Below are 18646 nucleotides of genomic sequence, written 5' to 3' on the forward strand. Positions count from 1 at the left end.
GATAGTTGGAAAAACTTTCTAACTCTCAGGGGAATTAAGCTCCGGAGCAGGCTTCCAAGGGAGCTTGTGGCATCCCCGTCATTGGGGGTTTTTAAGCACAGGCTGGACAAATACCTGTCAGGGATGATCTAGGTTAACCTGGTCCTGCCTCGGCGCCGGGGGCTGGACCTGATGACCTCTTGAGGTCCCTTCCAGCTCTGCATTTCTATGATTCTATGGCCCTTTTGCATTGGAGAGCAGATATGCCGCGCTGGGTTTTATAAGGGTTAATTAATGTTTCTGAAGCACTTTGATATCTCAGCCAGAAATCACTAGAGAAGAGCAGAGTAAAACATTACTAATAGGTGCTTATGAATACAAGGCAGTTTTAATTCATTGAACACAGAAAAGCAGATGCCAAAATCAATTAGAGAAAGTGTTTGTATTACAGTAGCTTGAGCCAAATAGGAACAGTCAACTGTAGCCATATTGCTGTCAAAGGACGATTCCACTCCAGACGTCACTGTTAATTTAACCTTGGACACACAGTTCTTTAAGGTAATGAGTACTTAAGTATTAACATAGAGTGTTTATCATGCAAATGAAATGAGACTCCAACAGAACAATGTAAACCCCGGAAATTTACAGTACACTAGCTAAATGTCAGTGCAAACTAATTGGCTATGAGCAAGGATTCATCTCGGAGGCAGTGTCTCTGGAGACGCCAGGTACTTCAAATACAATTAGGCCTGAATTAGAAAGGGAATTAGGAGTGATCCTTGTTTTTGACATGAAGATCTTATAGATTCATAGATTCTAGGACTGGAAGGGACCTCGAGAGGTCATCGAGTCCAGTCCCCTGCCCTCATGGCAGGACCAAATACTGTCTAGACCATCCCTGATAGACATTTATCTAACCTACTCTTAAATATCTCCAGAGACGGAGATTCCACAACCTCCCTAGGCAATTTGTTCCAGTGTTTAACCACCCTGACAGTTAGGAACTTTTTCCTAATGTCCAACCTAGACCTCCCTTGCTGCAGTTTAAACCCATTGTTTCTGGTTCTATCCTTAGAGGCTGGAACTAGCGGTGCTGGGGGTGCTCCCACACCCCCTGGCTTGAAGTGGTTTCCATTATATGCCAGGTTTACAGTTTGGTTCAATGGCTCTTAGCGCCCCCACTATACACATTGTTCCAGCCCCCTGCTGAACATATGAGCTGCAGGGGTCAATTTAGTTTATTGGTGTAATTGATACAGTGGCAGTTATCATAAAAGCCTCTGGTTTGAAGTGCAGTCGGCCAAATTCTCTGCTGATGAAAACGGGTGCAGCTCTATTAAATGGAACTGAATTCAGTGGAGCCGCACCAATGGACACTGGCGGAGAACTTCATCCAGTATACGCAGCATGGGGTGTTGACAAGTATGATTCTAGTCAGAATCCCCATCCCAAGCCACAGCTCAGCACATTACACACAATCACCTCCAGGGTCTAGTGCCTGGGCCCTCTAGGCAAACAGACTTGGGCTCTAATGGACTGTGGTGAGCTGCTGGGTCGAGGACCTGCCCCATAGGACATCCTATTCTCCAGCCTCCCAGAGTTCCTACCTAGCATGGTTAGCAAGAGCATCCTAGCTGTGAAAGCAAACAGGGAGAGAAGCACCCCTTTGATGTCTGTGGGACTTGAGGTATCCAGGGTGTTATAGTCACTCTCAGACTAGCACTGCGCATTAAGCAGGTAGCCGCAGTGCGCACTCGTGGAAGGGTCTGAGTGGTCTTCAAGCGCAGGTTCAAATAGCGCCCCGTGAAGTAATCCATTCTGGGGCTCTCAAAGGCCCAGAGATCTGTGGCAAGGTCCAGATCAGAGAAGAACAGCCACAAACCTCTGGCCAAATGAAGAAGAAGAAATCTGCTTCTGGCTGTCCCCGGGAATCCATGTGGAGCTGGAAGTATGCCGCATGAGGCGGGCCAGTTTGCAAAATGGGGAGGAAAGTGTTTATCCCACAGCATGTGTCTGCCTGCTGGATGCTGAAACTCCACTGCCTAGTGGGCCTGAGGAATGATGTTGGTGCAGCCGGGGTAGAAATGCCGGTTCCTCCTATGCCCAAATGCCCACCACAATCTACATCTAGCCGTAGCGGTCGACAGCTCTAAGGAACTTGAATGATAACAGTCAGAGGGTGAAATTCCATCCTGTGCAGAGAGCCCGCACAAGCCCCATTCACCACATACGGCCCGATGAAGCATTAGTTTGCAGGGTTAAGGCTAAGCTAAACTATCAGGCTTATTAGCTCAAAGCCAGTAGCAGACTCATAAACTTCTGGACATTGTCTAGCCTCTGGGGGGGACAAGGAACCACACTGCATTAGTGTGGGTGACACGTAGGCCATCTGCTGGCCTGTGCCCAGAAGTCAATTTAACTCGTGTTCAGTTATGCCATCCTTACCCACAGTGGGCGGTGGCTTATTCTGCAAGCTGCATCACTGAAATCACTGGGCCAAATCCCAAGCTAGTTTAAATCGGCACAATTCCTTGGACCTCAGTGGAGCTATGCCAATTGACATCAGCTCTGATGTCGTCAGGATGACATCAGGAACTGGCCGAAGGACTTTTCTGTTTTGTTGTCCTTGGGAAATCTGTCATTTGACTGCTTCGTGTTCGGATGCCTGTTGCTTTTCATGCAGAGTGTCTGGCATGTGGGTAGCTCAGTGCCATATTAGCCTGGCATCTGTAAAAAGTGGGTGTCTCCGCTCTCCCATGCAGGGCCGGGGCTACCATTTAGGCAAACTAGGCGGTTGCCTAGGGCGCCAAGATTTTGGGGGCGCCAAAAAGTGGTGCCCCCAATTTTTTTTTACAGTGTTCCTACTCCTCCTCCCCGAGCGTGCGGTCGCTGCTCCACTTCTCCCGCCTCCCAGGCTTGCGGCGCCAATCAGCTGTTCGGCGCCGCAAGCCTGGGAGGGGAGGAGAATTAGAGGGGGGCGGCGTGCTTGGGGAGGAGGCGGAGCAGAGGTGAGCTGGGGTGAGGAGGTGCCGCATGGCTCCCCGGGGGGTGGGAGGAGCTGCCGCGGGGGGGGGGGGGGGGGGGTTGCCTCAGGGCAGAGGGGAGGGGAGCTGCTGCAGGGCTGAGGGGGGGGGCCCAAGGTGGAAGTTTCGCGCCCTGCACTGGCCCTGCTCCCATGCAGTCCTGTCCATGTAAGAGCACAGAGCATTCATTGTATAGGGTCATCCTACCAGCAGATGCCATAGGAAATCCATATTCCATAGGAAAGGCTGTATTGCTGGCACTCAATTTCAGCCGTTACTGCTCTTCGTGTACTCAGCAGATGAGAGGTGTTCAGGCTCTGTAATTATAGCATAGTGTTAATTCCTTGATGGTCAACTTCCATTCCAGCCAGAGGCGCCCTCGCTCTGGGTCTTGCCAAGCTAACGCATGGCCGGTATCTTTTCATTCTAACTCCTGTGTAAATATGACCGTGTGAAATGAATAGACCCTCGGGAGTGACGGAGTTTCCCAGTGGTTGGGGTGGCTCAGAACCATTGGAACTCACAGGCCCAGCCAGCCGTCAGCAAGCGCCATGTGAGACAGTAACGGGAATTGATGTTGTAACAACACAGAGTGAATCCCCTTGCCCATCTCTCACGGGGCTCAGCTGCTCCCAGGATCCGCCCAGTCGCAGTGCGAGGGTATTGAACATTGCAATCGGACAGGCCAGAGACAGGCCACGCTCTTGCCTGCATCCAGACTTGATTGGCATGTGTAGGCCTGTTGTATTAACTTGGATGAAACAGATGGGCCAGAGGTTTTAACGTAACCTAGTTCCTTTTAACATTAAACAGCGTTAAACAGGGTCCGGGGCTTGGTTTACAGGGACTTCAGCTCGCTTAGCACGGTCACGCACATACTATTAAATATTTAAAATACTTTTTATTAAAGATACAGAAAAGAAGTGAAAAGCAATTACAGCAGTTAAATGTACAGTGCTAAAAAAGGCTTTCGTTTTTGCAACCTCCCTTATTCCCTTTCCCTTTAGCTATGGACAGTTTTTAGAAGGAACCCCCCTCCCCCCATTGGTGTTTGACTGTCTCTTAGATGGTATCAAAGATGTGGAAAAGAGAAAAAATGAGTTGGGCTGGGCTGGAGATATTGCGGCTGTTGTGGTTGTTAAGGCCAGTCTCAGAAGGCAGGGCCCCCTTCTTTGACAGACTCCTAGATGGTATCAGAACTGGCAATAACTGTCATCCTGAGTGGTGGCTGGGATTCAGTTGCAGCCATCAGTGGTGGTGATATGATCTGGGTCCCTCTCTTTGTGGCCTGTTCTGGTCAGGACACCTCCCAGGATTGGATGATGATTCCACGGTCCCAGGAAATGGTGGGGGTGCCTCCCTCTGTCCTCTCCACCTAGTCTTCTTTTTTTTTTTTGTTCTTTACCCACAAAATTTCTTTTTTTTAAGGACCCCAAAAGGGAGCTGGGTGAAATAACCCATCCCCTGATTATTTTTTCAACTAATTAAGTCCAATATCCAACATACCAATTATGGTTCATTAGCTTCCGGCTCTCCAGCTCTTGTTTTTAATAAGATTAATTTCAACACAGTCTTTGAATCAGGTCAATTTGGCCTTTTTGTTTAGACTAATTGTCTTATTCTGTCTCCCTTTTGTACCTTTCCCCATCAGCGTTGGTGATTATAGGTTATTGTAACATCTTATGAAGGTTTACATATTTTCGAGAGGAGCTCACAATTTGGGTACATTTATAGGTTCCATTGTAACAACAGCTCTCCTCAGGAGTTCCTTCTGTTAGCAACCCAGGAGTGAACAAGCTGTTTTGATGCATGGCAGATTTTGGCCATTTGTGACACCAAAATGCAATTCTGAAGTAAAGCAATTCTGGGATCAACTCCTTGAGAAAGTCGCGCAGTGTGTGCAAGAAGTGAGCTCTCGTGCAGTACGTATTCCTGACGGCACAAGGAACACACAACGTACATAGCAATAATAAGAACAGACTGACATGGGAAATCCAGTTCCTTTCCATGTCAAGAACACATCTAGATTCAAAGTATTATTGGTTTCCCCCAGGGAAGTGAAGGAGATTTTTGAGGTGGCTGGCAAACAGAAGTTTTTGTTAGTCACAAAACTAATCTGAAACCCTACTGCATTATGAAACAGTCTGACGTGTGCTACAGCCAAAAGGCATAACGCCCTCCTCCCCCGGCCACATCTCCTGTACACGTGTCCAGCCGTTAGAAGAACTTGGCAGGTATCGCTCTTCAGTGGTTTCCAATCTCCCCTGCAAAGCAGGATACAGAGGGAGGGGTATTCACTTTTTTAACCTGACCGTTAGTTGTGCAAACATGTCAGAGGAATTGCCACCGGAGGTACTGGGAGGAGCACAGGCAAGGTCGCCAGTATATATACAGGTGCTGTTCATGTACCGTTCTACAGGAGAATTGATTAAGTCTCGCCCAGTTTACGACGTGACCCTGAACAGACAGCCATCTCCACCATGAAGCTGACAGTTGTCTTCACGCTTGTCACCCTGGCGGTTTGCTGCTACTCAGGTAAGTGAGCTGTTGGCTGCAGAACACGGTGCGTATGGATCCTCTGTAACCGACGATGCCTTGGTTGAAAACTGCAATTCTTCCTGCTAGGGCAAAATTCACTCAGGGCCTGATCCCCTTCCCCTTGATGTGACTGGAAAGACTCCTGACCCCAATGGGATCTGGATCAGTCCCTCAGTCAGAATCTGTACGATAAATAAGGATGCTAATTACAAAGCAGCATTTAAAATAACTTGCAAATATTTCAATATAGTCAGTGATCTGAACAGGGCAGTCTTGTAATCTCTGCAGGCTGCCATCTTTAAGGGAACTGCAGCAGTCACATCCGAGCTGCAGCTAGAGACGGAGGGTTTTTTGAACATGGCATAAGGGAGTTAAATCCCCAAATGCTAATGTTAGGGAAAGCTCACTTTAAAACAGAAATCACTTAAACTTTAATTTTTTGTTTCTTTTTCAACACATTTTAGAATTTTAAATCACAGTGCGGCTGGGTGGTGGAGGGATCTGCTTGGTGAAGGGGCTGTGATGGTCCCAGCGTATCCTTACCCTGAGGGAAAGGTCCGTGGCCTGGGAGCAGAGTGCTGCTTTCATCCATGTTATTCAAGAAGTTCTTTTATAACTTTGGCCATTGCCCATGCAATGCTCTGCCCCCTCCTAACACTGAGAAACACCCCGAACGCTTTAGTAACAAGGACATTCAAAATGTTTGTTCGTTCTCCTGTTGAGTTTGTTGGATGATTTTGCCTTGCAGCTTCTGCTCTTCTGGTTGACAATCTTCTGCCAAACCCGGTGACAAACGTGGTTTCCGTTCCTGTCGGCGTCCTCACTGACCTGGTTACAGGGGTACAGGGCTGTGTGAACGAGCTCACCCCCAAAGCGCTATCTGCCCTTAATAGGGTGCTGGTAAGTCCATCTTCTTGTTCTCCCAATCTAACATTAAGTTCAATATATCAACTTCCTACTAACCTGGATTTTCTATTAATTATTATTATTGTTGTTAAATGGAAATGCTACAGGAAAAACAATGACCCAAACTAATACCAGTTTGAATATAAGGAGTGAATGGGGCCAAAAGGTAGGACGCATCAAAGAAACACCAAACTCAGAAGGTTTTTCCAATATCCGGGTACCCAGATTTAATTTGGACCATGGCATTTGAGAGAATACACAGACCGGATGTGTATTACCTCCTATGGCGAGGAGATTACTGGCTCTTTGAGTCGGAATTGATACCCAGGGGATATTCCAGGTCACTAATACGTTGCATGTGATGGTTACTGTGGCCTGTGTTTGAAAGAAAGATATATAAATCTAGATGATGTGTTTCTTGTTAATTGCTTACTCTATTGATATTTTTTTGCTATCGAATGAGAATTAGGCCAAAGGGCCTTCCTAGCTGAGCACCTTTGATCCCTATGTATCTTCTCTGTATCTGACATCTCCAGTTCAGGCTGGGAGACACTGACGGGGGCTCCAGGAGAAGCCATGTGGAGGAGCTGAGGAGAGACCCTCATTGCTGAGCTCCGATAAGGGTTTTCTTCAGTACCTTTCAGCAACAAACATAAATGAAGGAAATGTTACAAAATGCTGCCGCTTTTCCTATTGGTGCTGCTGGGACAGGTCCAAACCTCCCCTGAGCTCACAGCCCATCATGCATCACTCCCTGCCCAGCCCACGGACTCGCTCCCCGTTTGCATTTTCCTGGGTAATGTGCAGCTGAGGGAAAACATTACAAACTGGGGAGATCCACACAACAACCGAGCGCGGAGAAGCAACGTGCCACCAATCTGCATGGCCCCTGTACCAGGGCACTGCTTCTCCCCAGCCTGCACAGGACACACTGCCATGCCCACAGTCTCTCTTGGGTATTTGATTGTCCCACCCGTAACCTAACCAAAGAAGAACAGTTCCTCAGCCCCCCTGGGCTACTGTCACCAGGGGATTTCCCCCCTTTCCCTTTCCGACTCACTCCCCAGCCCTGGGGACCCTGGCAGTGCTGCTGCCTGCAGCCTCCTAACTCTGACTGACCAGGTCTCCCTCCTCCCAGGGCCAGGGGCCCCCTCATAAGCCCTAATCGGGGTCCTCTAGTGCGCACAGGTGCCCTGGCCCTGCTCCCTGTTAAGGGGCCTGTGTCAGCCTGGGATCGCTCCATGGCCTGGAACCTGACAGACATTGAATTCAAGCTCTTGGGACAGGACAAAGTCTCTTCTTATCCCATCGTGCCTTATTCCCGGCCTAGCCGCAGACTCAGTCCCTTAACTGCCCGTTCCGGGGTCGTGTACAACTGAGGGGGAAACGTCACAAACTGGGGCGCTCCAGAGCACAACGGAGCCCAGAGAACAGCGAGCAGCCAGTGCGAGTGGCCCTGCCGCCCCCAATATGGCAGCCGTTTACTGCAGCTCTAAGTTGTTTCTTTACTGGTCTTGTGCAATGTAACCCCTGGCCAGGAGCTCAGCTCTGCATTCACTGCTCTTGCTCTGTCTTTTAGGGTATTCTGGGTATACTGAACGTCCTGGGGTAAGGATTCCTGCAGAGCTCGGCGCGGATCTCAGATGGATGAATACTGGACACTCCCCTCTTCTTCCTCTCTGATTTGAGCTTTCCTCCTATCTCTGCATGCAGCCAAGCTCCCTGTGCTCTCACCTCCCTGGGAGGGCTCAGCATCGCTCCAATCATTGGTTTCAATAAACTACCTGCAATCCTTCGTCTGCTTTGCTCAGAGTAACACAGAGGATGCGGCTGGTTTGGGTCTGAGGTGTATTATAGGGAACAGCTGGAGTTTTTGCCATTGTTGTGAGTTCCTGGCGTGCCCAGGGTGAGGTGGGTGTAAAATGCCCAGTGATCTCACGGTGAAGTGGCCGGAATGGGGTGTAACATTCATTCCTCCAACCCCATTTCCCCGCAGAAAACTGACTCAGGCTGGCTCCCTGATGCCAATATGTGCATCTCAATCGTTAAGCCTTTAGCTACTGGACTACAACATAAGTGTGCTGGTGTGTGTAACAGGACTTAGGGTGATGGAGTGAGGTTTCCTTCCATCTCTGTCCACAGTTTCCGCCCCAGAAAGAAATCTATCTCGCCCTGATATGCCAAACCACCCGGGATGGTTTCGCTGCTGTGTTGTGCCCACCGAGGGACAGACCGATTCTCCCTCTCGGGTCCCTTCCCTGTCGACTGAAAGTCTCAGTATTATCAAGATCCAGCAGATAACGCCCTTTAGCACAGAGAAATCAGTATCATTTCTGGTGTGAGCACATCTCAGAGGTACAGGAAAGGCCTTGACCACAAATGGAAGGGGAAACCAGCATTAAATATACCTACAGGAAACACAGAAGGGTCTCCAGGGGTCCAGCATCTTCCAGCTCCCTGCCCATCAGTTGCAGAATGTGCATAGTGAAGCTCTAACGGCCATGCTCTGCCTGGTTCCTGGTGCAAAAGAGCGTCATCTTTCATGAGAGCCCCAGGCAGGGTTTGCGAGGGTCCCTCTTGGTGCTCGCTGCATTTGGGGTTTTGTTCCCCAGCGTTTCTCAGGGTTTTGCTCCGGATGGGTAGAGACTGTGTATTAGCCAGGGGAGAGGTCCCTGAATTCCCAACAGGTGCAACCAGAATCCCCCTTTCACTGTCTTTAGCACTTGGATGAGCCAGGGAAACCTCCTCCCTTCCCTGATCCGTCCCCTCTGGGGAATGGTGCCCGCTCCTGTGATAAACTCCCACTCCAGCCACACGCCCTTTGTTCCCCTCTTTGTGCTTTCATGTCTTTAGAGAAAATGTGGTTGAGATAAAACAAGTGAATCCAAAGCTGCTGATGGAGAAGGCTGGGGCCAAAAGGGTACAATCCCCTGCACATGTCGGACCACGCAAACCACGCTGGTTTAATGTACCTAGTGTGTAGACGCCACCGTGCACTCCGCTAGCAAATCACTCACTCACGTCTCTTCCTGCAAATGCATCTCAGGCCCCTTCCCGATGCATGTCACATTTGTCATGCAGAAACGGAGCCATGTGGTGCTTTCTCAGGCACAGAAAAGATTCAGCTAGAGGCAGGATGAAGGAGCCTGGAAACATTCGTACATCTCAGCTTGAGATCAGGAGAAACGCTGAGCTAGTGTCTCCTGGGAGTTTTCCAAAGCTGCTGTGTAAATGGGAATCTCTCCTGCGTGTCCGGGCTGTAAGGCTATTGCAAGGGCTAGGGGTAGCGCTTCTTTCACCATCCCTCTGTCACCCCTCAATGCTTCCACACAGGATGAGTGGGGCTATTTGCTGCAAGTAGGGGCCCCAGGAGAGGAGACAGACAAACTGCCATTCTGCCTGCCTTGGAGATGAAGGGAAAGCATCATGTGCTCACCTTGAAACCCTCTTTCTCTGGGGCTGGGACAAGCACTGGCTGGGATTGGCCTCCCCACGTCCCTGAGGTTATCGCAAATTAGAAGGTGAAAAAAACGCACTCACGATGACATGTTTTCTGAACTCATGCAGTCCTCCTGCACTGATAGGGCACAGCTCAATGCATGGAGGCATTCAGTGGCAGAGGCCAGGAAAGAATTAAGTGAGCACGAAGAGCGGAAGCAGGACGCGATGCTGGGGCTAATGTGGGGGGCAAACGGACATGATGAAGTGTCTGTTGGAGCTGCAGGAAAGCCAACAAGAGCACAGACCCTCGCTGCATCCACTGTATAACTGCCTACCCTCCTCCCCATGTTCCATAGCCTCCTCTCCCAGACACCCAAGAACCCGGAGGGGGGAGGTTCTGGGCACCCAGCCACTCCACTCCAGAGGATGGCCCAAGCCAGAGAAGGCTGTCATTCAAACAGTTTTATTTTTAGTGTGGCTACAATAAGCAATGTGGCCTTGTCCTTCCCTCCTCCCCCACCCCACCTGGGCTACCTTGATCGTTATCTCATTTTAAAAAAATTAATAAAGAAAGAATGCATGGTTTCAAAACAATAGTTACTTTATTTCGAAGGGGGGAAGGTGGTTGGCTTACAGGGAATTAAAATCAACAAAGGGGCGGGTTTGCATCAAGGAAAAACACACACAACTGTCACACCAAAGCCTGGCTAGTTATGAAACTGGTTTTCAAAGCCTCTCTCCTTGCTGTGCTCTTCTAATTTCCCTGGTGTTTGGCTGTTCAAAATCAGACGCCAGGCGATTTGCTTCAACCTCCCACCATAAATGTCTCTCCCTTACTCTCACAGATATTATGGAGCACACAGACAGCAGCAATAACGATGGGAATGTTGGTTGCACTGAGGTCTGACCAACAGCGCCAGCGAGCTTTTAAACATCCAAAGGCACATTCTACCCCCATTCTGCACTTGCTCAGCCTATAGTTGAACTGCTTCTTACTACCGTCCAGGCTCCATGAACGGATCCCCCGAGCTCGTCTCTGGGGAGCAGGAGAGCAGAGTTGCAGGGGAAGGTGGGAAAAATTTGCAGGCAGTTTTAGTCTCTAACAGACCTTGCTCACCTGCACATTTGTGAGGCCAACATGGCCCTTGTTGTAACTTAGGCCATCACGGGATGGGATTTTGGTTGTTTGGTTGTTGCAGTTCTGTGCACGTGAGCAGCATGATTCTAGTGCTGCAAGTTAGATCCCCGGGATGGCCTAAATGTGCAAATGGCTCATGAATGCAAAAGTGGTTCCCAAGAACGTGATGTTGTTGCTTCTTTTTAAAAGAGGCAACACACCTGGGTAAGATCGCCACAGGCTCAGGCTACTCTCCAAGTACACAAGCTTAATCACCGGTGCATACAACGTCCATGGTTTGTGTAAACGTACAGCTAACTGTTCTGCTAAACACCTTGCATTTTGCTGGGACGCTGGGAGTTCCTTTCCCAGACCTGCAGAAGAGCTCTGTGTGGCTCGAAAACTTGTCTCTCTCACCAACAGAAACTGGTCCAATAAAAGATGTTACCTTGCCCACCGTAATATCCTGGGACAGACACAGTGTAGCTGCACTACATACAGCCTTAACTGTGTAAGCAGGGGCAAAGGAGGGGAGATTTTTCCTTCTTTAGAATCATAGAATCACAGAATATCAGGGTTGGAAGGGACCTCAGGAGGTCATCTAGTCCAACCCCCTGCTCAAAGCAGGACCAATTCCCAACTAAATCATCCCAGCCAGGGCTTTGTCAAGCCGGGCCTTAAAAACCTCCAAGGAAGGAGACTCCACCACCTCCCTAGGGAACCCATTCCAGTGCTTCACCACCCTCCCAGTGAAAAAGTTTTTCCTAATATCCAACCTAAACCTCCCCCACTGCAACTTGAGAGCATTACTCCTTGTTCTGTCATCAGGTACCACTGAGAACAGTCTAGATCCATCCTATTTGGAACCCCCTTTCAGGTAGTTGAAAGCAGCTATCAAATCCCCCCTCATTCTTCTCTTCTTCAGACTAAACAATCCCAGTTCCCTCAGTCTCTCCTCATAAGTCATGTGCTTCAGCCCCCTAATCATTTTTACTGCCCTCCGCTGGACTCTTTCCAATTTTTCCACATCCTTCTTGTAGTGTGGGGCCCAAAAACTGGACACAGTACTCCAGATGAGACCTCACCAATGTCGAATAGAGGGGAATGATCACATCCTTCGATCTGCTGGCAATGCCCCTACTTATACAGCTCAAAATGCTGTTAACCTTCTTGGCAAGAAGGGCACACTGTTGACTCATATCCAGCTTCTCGTCCACTGTAACCCCTAGGTCCTTTTCTGCAGAACTGCTTCCTAGCCATTCGGTCCCTAGTCTGTAGCAGTGAATGGGATTCCTAAGTGCAGGACTCTGCACTTGTCCTTGTTGAACCTCATCAGGTTTCTTTTGGCCCAATTGTCTAATTTGTCTAGGTCCCTCTGTATCCTATCCCTACCCTCCAGCGTATCTACCACTCCTCCCAGTTGAGTGTCATCTGCAAACTTGCTGAGAGTGCAGTCCACGCCATCCTCCAGATCATTAATGAAGATATTGAACAAAACCGGCCCCAGGACCAACCCCTGGGGCACTCCACCGGCTGCAAGCATAGACATAGAGCAGTTGATCAAGGGATTCTGGTTGCACCTGTTGGGACTTCAGGGACCTCTCCCCTGGCTAATGCACAGTCTCTACCCATCCGGAGCAAAACCCTGAGAAACACTGGGGAACAAAACCCCGAATGCAGCGAGCACCAAGAGGGACCCTCACAGACCCTGCCATGAAAGATGACGCTCCTTTGCACCAGGAACCAGGCAGAGCATGGCCGTTAGAGCTTCACTATGCACATTCTGCGACTGATGGGCAGGGAACTGGAAGATGCTGGGCCCCTGGAGACCCTTCTGTGTTTCCTGTAGGTGTATTTAATGTTGGTTTCCCCTTCCATTTGTGGTCAAGGCCTTCCCCGTAACTCTGAGATGCACTGATACCAGAAATGTTACTGATTTCTCTGTGCCTAAACAGCGTAATCTGCTGGATCTTGATAATAATGAGACTTTCAGTCGAAGGGTAAGGGACCCGAAAGAGAGAATTGATCTGTCCCACCATCCCGGGTGGTTTGGCATATCAGGGTGAGAGAGATTTCTTTCTGGGGCAGAAACTGTGGACAGAGATGGAGGAAAACCTCACTCCATCATCCTAAGTCCTGTTACACACACCAGCACACTTATGTTGTAGTCCAGTCGCTAAAGGGTTAACTATTGAGATGCACATATTGGCATCAGGGAGCCAGCCTGAGTCAGTTTTCTGCGGGGAAATGGGGTTGGAGGAATGAATGTTACACCCATACAGGCCACTTCACTGTGAGATCACTGGGCATTTTACACCCACCTCACCCTGGGCACGCCAGGAACTCACAACAATGGGAAAAACTCCAGCTGTTTCCTATAATACACCTCAGACCCAAACCAGCCACATCCTCTGTGCTACTCTGAGCAAAGCAGACGAAGGAGGAAGTGCATTGCAGGTAGTTTATTGAAACCAATGATTGGAGCGATGCTGAGCCCTCCCAGGGAGGTGAGAGCACAGGGAGCTTGGCTGCATGCAGAGATAGGAGGAAAGCTCAAATCAGAGAGGAAGAAGAGGGGAGTGTCCGGTATTCATCCATCTGAGATCCGCGCCGGGCTCTGCAGGAATCCTTATCCCAGGACGTTCAGTATACCCAGAATACCCTAAAAGACAGAGCAAGAGCAGTGAATGCAGAGCTGAGCTCCTGGCCAGGGGTTACATTGCACAAAACCAGTAAAGAAACAACTTAGAGCTGCAGTAAACGGCTGCCATATTGGGGGCGGCAGGGCCACTCGCACTGGCTGCTCGCTGTTCTCTGGGCTCCGTTGTGCTCTGGAGCGCCCCAGTTTGTGACGTTTCCCCCTCAGTTGTACACGACCCGGAACGGGCAGTTAAGGGACTGAGTCTGCGGCTAGGCCGGGAATAAGGCACGATGGGATAAGAAGAGACTTTGTCCTGTCCCAGGAGCTTGAATTCAATGTCTGTCAGGTTCCAGGCCATGGAGCGATCCCAGGCTGACACAGGTCCCTTAACAGGGAGCAGGGCCAGGGCACCTGTGCTGCACCAGAGGACTCCGATTAGGGCTTATAAGGGGGCCCCTGGCCCTGGGAGGAGGGAGACCTGGTCAGTCAGAGTTAGGAGGCTGCAGGCAGCAGGACTGCCAGGGTCCCCAGGGCTGGGGAGTGAGTCGGAAAGGGAAAGGGGGGAAATCCCCTGGTGACAGTAGCCCAGGGGGGCTGAGGAACTGTTCTTCTTTGGTTAGGTTACGTGTGGGACAATCAAATACCCAAGAGAGACTGTGGGCGTGGCAGTGTGTCCCCTGCAGGCTGCGCAGAAGCAGTGCTCTGGTAGAGGGGCCATGCGGATTGGTGGCACGTTGCTTCTCCGCGCTCGGTTGTTGTGTGGATCTCCCCAGTTTGTAATGTTTTCCCTCAGCTGCACATTACCCAGGAAAATGCAAACGGGGAGCGAGTCCGTGGGCTGGGCAGGGAGTGATGCATGATGGGCTGTGAGCTCAGGAGAGGTTTGGACCTGTCCCAGCAGCACCGCTAGGAAAAGTGGCAGCATTTTGTAACATTTTGTTCATTTATGTTTGTTGCTGAAAGGTCCTGAAGAAAACCCTTGTCGGAGCTCAGCAATGAGGGTCTCTCCTCAGCTCCTCCACATGGCTTCTCCTGGAGCCCCCGTCAGTGTCTCCCACCCTGAACTGGAGATGCCAGATACAGAGAAGATACATAGGGATCAAAGGTGTTCAGCTAGGAAGGCCCTTTGGCCTAATTATCATTCGATAGTAAAAAATATCCATAGAGTTAGCAATTAACAAGAAACACATCATCTAGATTTATATATCTTTCTTTCAAACACAGGCCAGAGAAACCATCACATGCAACATATTAGTGACCTGGAATATCCCCTGGGTATCAATTCTGACTCAAAGAGCCGGTAATCTCCTCGCCATAGGAGGTAATACACATCCGGTCTGTGTATTCTCTCAAATGCCATGGTGCAAATTAAACCTGGGCATCCGGCTAATGGAAAAACCTTCTGAGTGTGGTGTTTCTTTGATGCGTCCTACCTTTTGGCCCCATTCACTCCTTATATTCAAACTGGTATTAGTTTGGGTCATTGTTTTCCCTGTAGCATTTCCATTTAACAACATAATAATAATTATAGAAAATCCAGGTTAGTTGGAAGTTGATATATTGAACTTAATGTTAGATTGGGAGAACAAGAAGATGGACTTACCAGCACCCTATTAAGGGCAGACAGTGCTTTGGGGGTGAGCTCATTCACACAGCCCTGTACCCCTCCAATCAGATCAGTGAGGACGCCAACAGGAACGGAAACTACGTTTGTCACTGGGTTTGGCAGAAGATTGTCAACCAGAAGAGCAGAAGCTGCAAGGCAAAATCATCCAACAAACTCAACAGGAGAACGAACAAACGTTTTGAATGTCCTTGTTGCTAAAGCGTTCGGGGTGTTCTCAGTGTTAGGAGGGGGCAGAGCATTGCATGGCCAATGGCCAAAGTTATAAAAGAACTTCTTGAATCACATGGATGAAAGCAGCACTCTGCTCCCAGGCCACGGACCTTTCCCTCAGGGGGGAAGGATACGCTGGGACCATCACAGCCCCTTCACCACGCAGATCACTCCACCACCCAGCCGCACTGTGATTTAAAATTCTAAAATGTGTTGAGAAAGAAACAAAAAAATTAAAGTTTAAGTGGTTTCCATTTTAAAGGACTTTTGGTAAGAATTTTATAACTTTGTCGTCTAGACACAAACTGCTAATTAAAAACTTTTGCCAAGTATTCAATTTCGCAAACCTTGACAGGTAAAGTTTTCTGCAAAATCAAATGATTTCCACTCCCCTGGCTCAGTGTAAGCCATGACTGAAGGATGGCTGGTTATTCACTTTAAACACAATGCACCGGATCCGACTCTTACTAACACCTGTGTAATCTGGAGTAACCCCACCAGACATGTGAGCAGGACTGGGCCTGATCCATTTCCATATGAAATAATGACTCTAGAAGCAGCCCGGCTGTAGATCCGTTGACATGTATCGTGACAGGAAGGTCCAAGCTGCTCCCAGAGCCACACACTGCAGCAGATTTACACAGTATTTTTGATTAAATTCTACAAGTTTGTTCGTTTAAGGTACAAACATTTATAGAGATGTTCAGAGGAGCCCAACCCCAACAGCATTTGGGGATGTAACTCCCTTATGTCATGTTCAAAAACCCTCCGGCTCTAGCTGCAGCTCGGATGTGACTGCTGCAGTTCCCTTAAAGATGGCAGCCTGCAGAGATTACAAGACTGCCCTGTTCAGATCACTGACTATATTGAAATATTTGCAAGTTATTTTAAATGCTGCTTTGTAATTAGCATCCTTATTTATCGTACAGATTCTGACTGAGGGACTGATCCAGATCCCATTGGGGTCAGGAGTCTTTCCAGTCACATCAAGGGGAAGGGGATCAGGCCCTGAGTGAATTTTTCCCTAGCAGGAAGAATTGCAGTTTTCAACCAAGGCATCGTCGGTTGCAGAGGTTCCATACGCACCGTGTTCTGCAGCCAACAGCTCACTTACCTGAGTAGCAGCAAACCGCCAGGGTGACAAGCGTGAAGACAACTGTCAGCTTCATGGTGGAGATGGCTGTCTGTTCAGGGTCAAGTCTTAAACTGGGCAAGACTTAATCAATTCTCCTGTAGAGCGGTACATGAACAGCACCTGTATATATACTGGGGACCCTGCCTGTGCTCCTCCCAGTACCTCCGGTGGCAATTCCTCTGACATGTTTGCACAACTAACGGTCAGGTTAAAAATGCAAATACCCCTCCCCCTGTATCCTGCTTGCAGGGGAATGGAAACCACTGAAGAGAGATACCTGCCAAGTTCTTCTAACGGCTGGGCACGTGTACAGGAGATGTGGCCGGGGAGAAGAGCGTTATGCCTTTTGGCTGTAGCACACGTCAGACCGTTTCATAATGCAGTAGGGTTTCAGATTAGTTTTGAGACAAACAAAAACTTCTGTTTGCCACCTCACAAATCTCCTTCACGTCCCTGGGGGAAACCAATAATACTTTGAGTTTATATGTGTTCTTGACATGGAAAGGAACTGGATTTCCCATGTCAGTCTGTTCTTATTATTGCTATGTACGTTGTGTGTTCCTTGTGCCGTCAGGAATACGTACTGTACGAGAGCTCACTTCTTGCACACACTGCGCGACTTTCTCAAGGAGTTGATCCCAGAATTGCTTTACTTCAGAATTGCATTTTGGTGTCACAAATGGCCCAAATCTGCCATACATCAAAATAGCTTGTTCAGTCCTGGGTTGCTAACAGAAGGAATTCCTGAGGAGACCTGTTGTGACAATTGAGCCTACAAATGTACCCAAATTGTGAGCTCCTCTCGAAAATGTATGTAAACCTTCATAAGATGTTACAATAACCTATAATCACCAACACTGATGGGAAAATGTACGAAAGGGAGACAGAATCAGTGAATTCGTCGAAACAAAAAGGTCGAGCTGATAGGGTTGAAAGACTGTGGTGAAATTATGCTTCTTTAATACAGAAGATACAGAGCCAGAAATTAATGAACTATAATTGGTATGTCAGATATTAGTCCTAATTGGTCGAGAAAGTAATGAGGGGATGGGCTATTTCACCCTTAAAAAGATCTTTTGTGGGGAAAATAGGAAAGAACAAAAAAACTAATAGATGGAAAGATCTGGCAGAGGTCACTGGAGCGAGCTTCGCTGTCATGGCTGCCGCCCCTCCGTTTCCTGGGACCCCGGGTCTTCATCCTGGCCCATGTTTATCCTATTAGTGCTTGATACCCTTTAGCTATGTGTATACGTCCAATTAGCAGCCTTCTTCTTGCCAACTTTTGTGAGTAGGGCCTGCGTCTGGCTCACAGCTTAACTTTGCTTTATGTTGGCAAAGTCTTGACCATTCCTTTGGTTCAGGCCTCAGGCCTCATACCAGGCCTCTGATACCAAGAGTTTATGTTTCAAGGCCTCATCTTACTACACTGATTAACATTAAACAGGGTTAAGCAGGGTCTGGAGCTTGGTTTACAGACAATTCAGCTTGTTTGGCACAAACACAAACACACTACTAAATATTTTAAGCTTTTTATTAAAGATACCGAAAAGGAAAAACAGTTCAAGTATTTAAGGTGGTGGTTGGGATGGAGCCGGAGTTGCTAGGAGGGCGTGTTCTCTGGGTCCCTCGCGCTCTAGCCTGTTCTGAACAGGACACCGCTCAGGAGCGGGATCATGAAGGTCTTGTACTTTCCTCACAAAATTTCTCTTTTTAAGAACCCCAAAAGGGAGTGGTGGGTGAAGTAGCCCCTTCCCTCATTATTTTGTTTACCAATTAGGCCTATTATCCAATATACCAATTATGGGTTATTTTATTTTGGCTCTGCATGTCTTGTTTTTAATTTCAACAGAGTCCTTGAATCATATCATCTTGGCCTTTTTGATCTCACTAATTCACTTTTTCTGCCTCCCTTTAGGACCTTTTCCCATCAACATTTGTTATTTTAGATTATTTTAACATCGTATGATTTTTCCATACTTTTAATAGTTGAGCTCACAGTTTCTGTAAATGTATAGGCCCAATTGTCACA

The 18646-nt window shown here is 48.5% G+C and overlaps 1 protein-coding gene across 1 annotated transcript; it reads left to right on the forward strand.

The window, feature by feature from the left end:
- The first annotated feature begins 5436 nt into the window (after positions 1-5436).
- LOC128842578 (secretoglobin family 3A member 2-like) lies at positions 5437-8212 on the forward strand. Its single transcript, XM_054038695.1, has 3 exons — positions 5437-5537; positions 6289-6440; positions 8026-8212. The coding sequence occupies exons 1-3, from the start codon at positions 5483-5485 to the stop codon at positions 8056-8058; spliced, it is 240 nt and encodes a 79-aa protein (XP_053894670.1). The 5' UTR covers positions 5437-5482; the 3' UTR covers positions 8059-8212.
- Positions 8213-18646: the final 10434 nt, after the last annotated feature.

The sequence above is a fragment of the Malaclemys terrapin genome, chromosome 8 (assembly GCF_027887155.1).
Source record: "Malaclemys terrapin pileata isolate rMalTer1 chromosome 8, rMalTer1.hap1, whole genome shotgun sequence".
NCBI classification, from domain to species: domain Eukaryota; kingdom Metazoa; phylum Chordata; order Testudines; family Emydidae; genus Malaclemys; species Malaclemys terrapin.

Excerpts from the sequence above, each read along its gene's own strand:
- LOC128842578 (XM_054038695.1), top strand. The coding sequence starts at position 5,483 with ATGAAGCTGACAGTTGTCTTCACGCTTGTCACCCTGGCGGTTTGCTGC. Across the intron at positions 5,538-6,288 it reads GGCGGTTTGCTGCTACTCAG|CTTCTGCTCTTCTGGTTGAC; the intron begins GTAAGTGAGCTG and ends TTTGCCTTGCAG. Across the intron at positions 6,441-8,025 it reads CTGCCCTTAATAGGGTGCTG|GGTATTCTGGGTATACTGAA; the intron begins GTAAGTCCATCT and ends TCTGTCTTTTAG.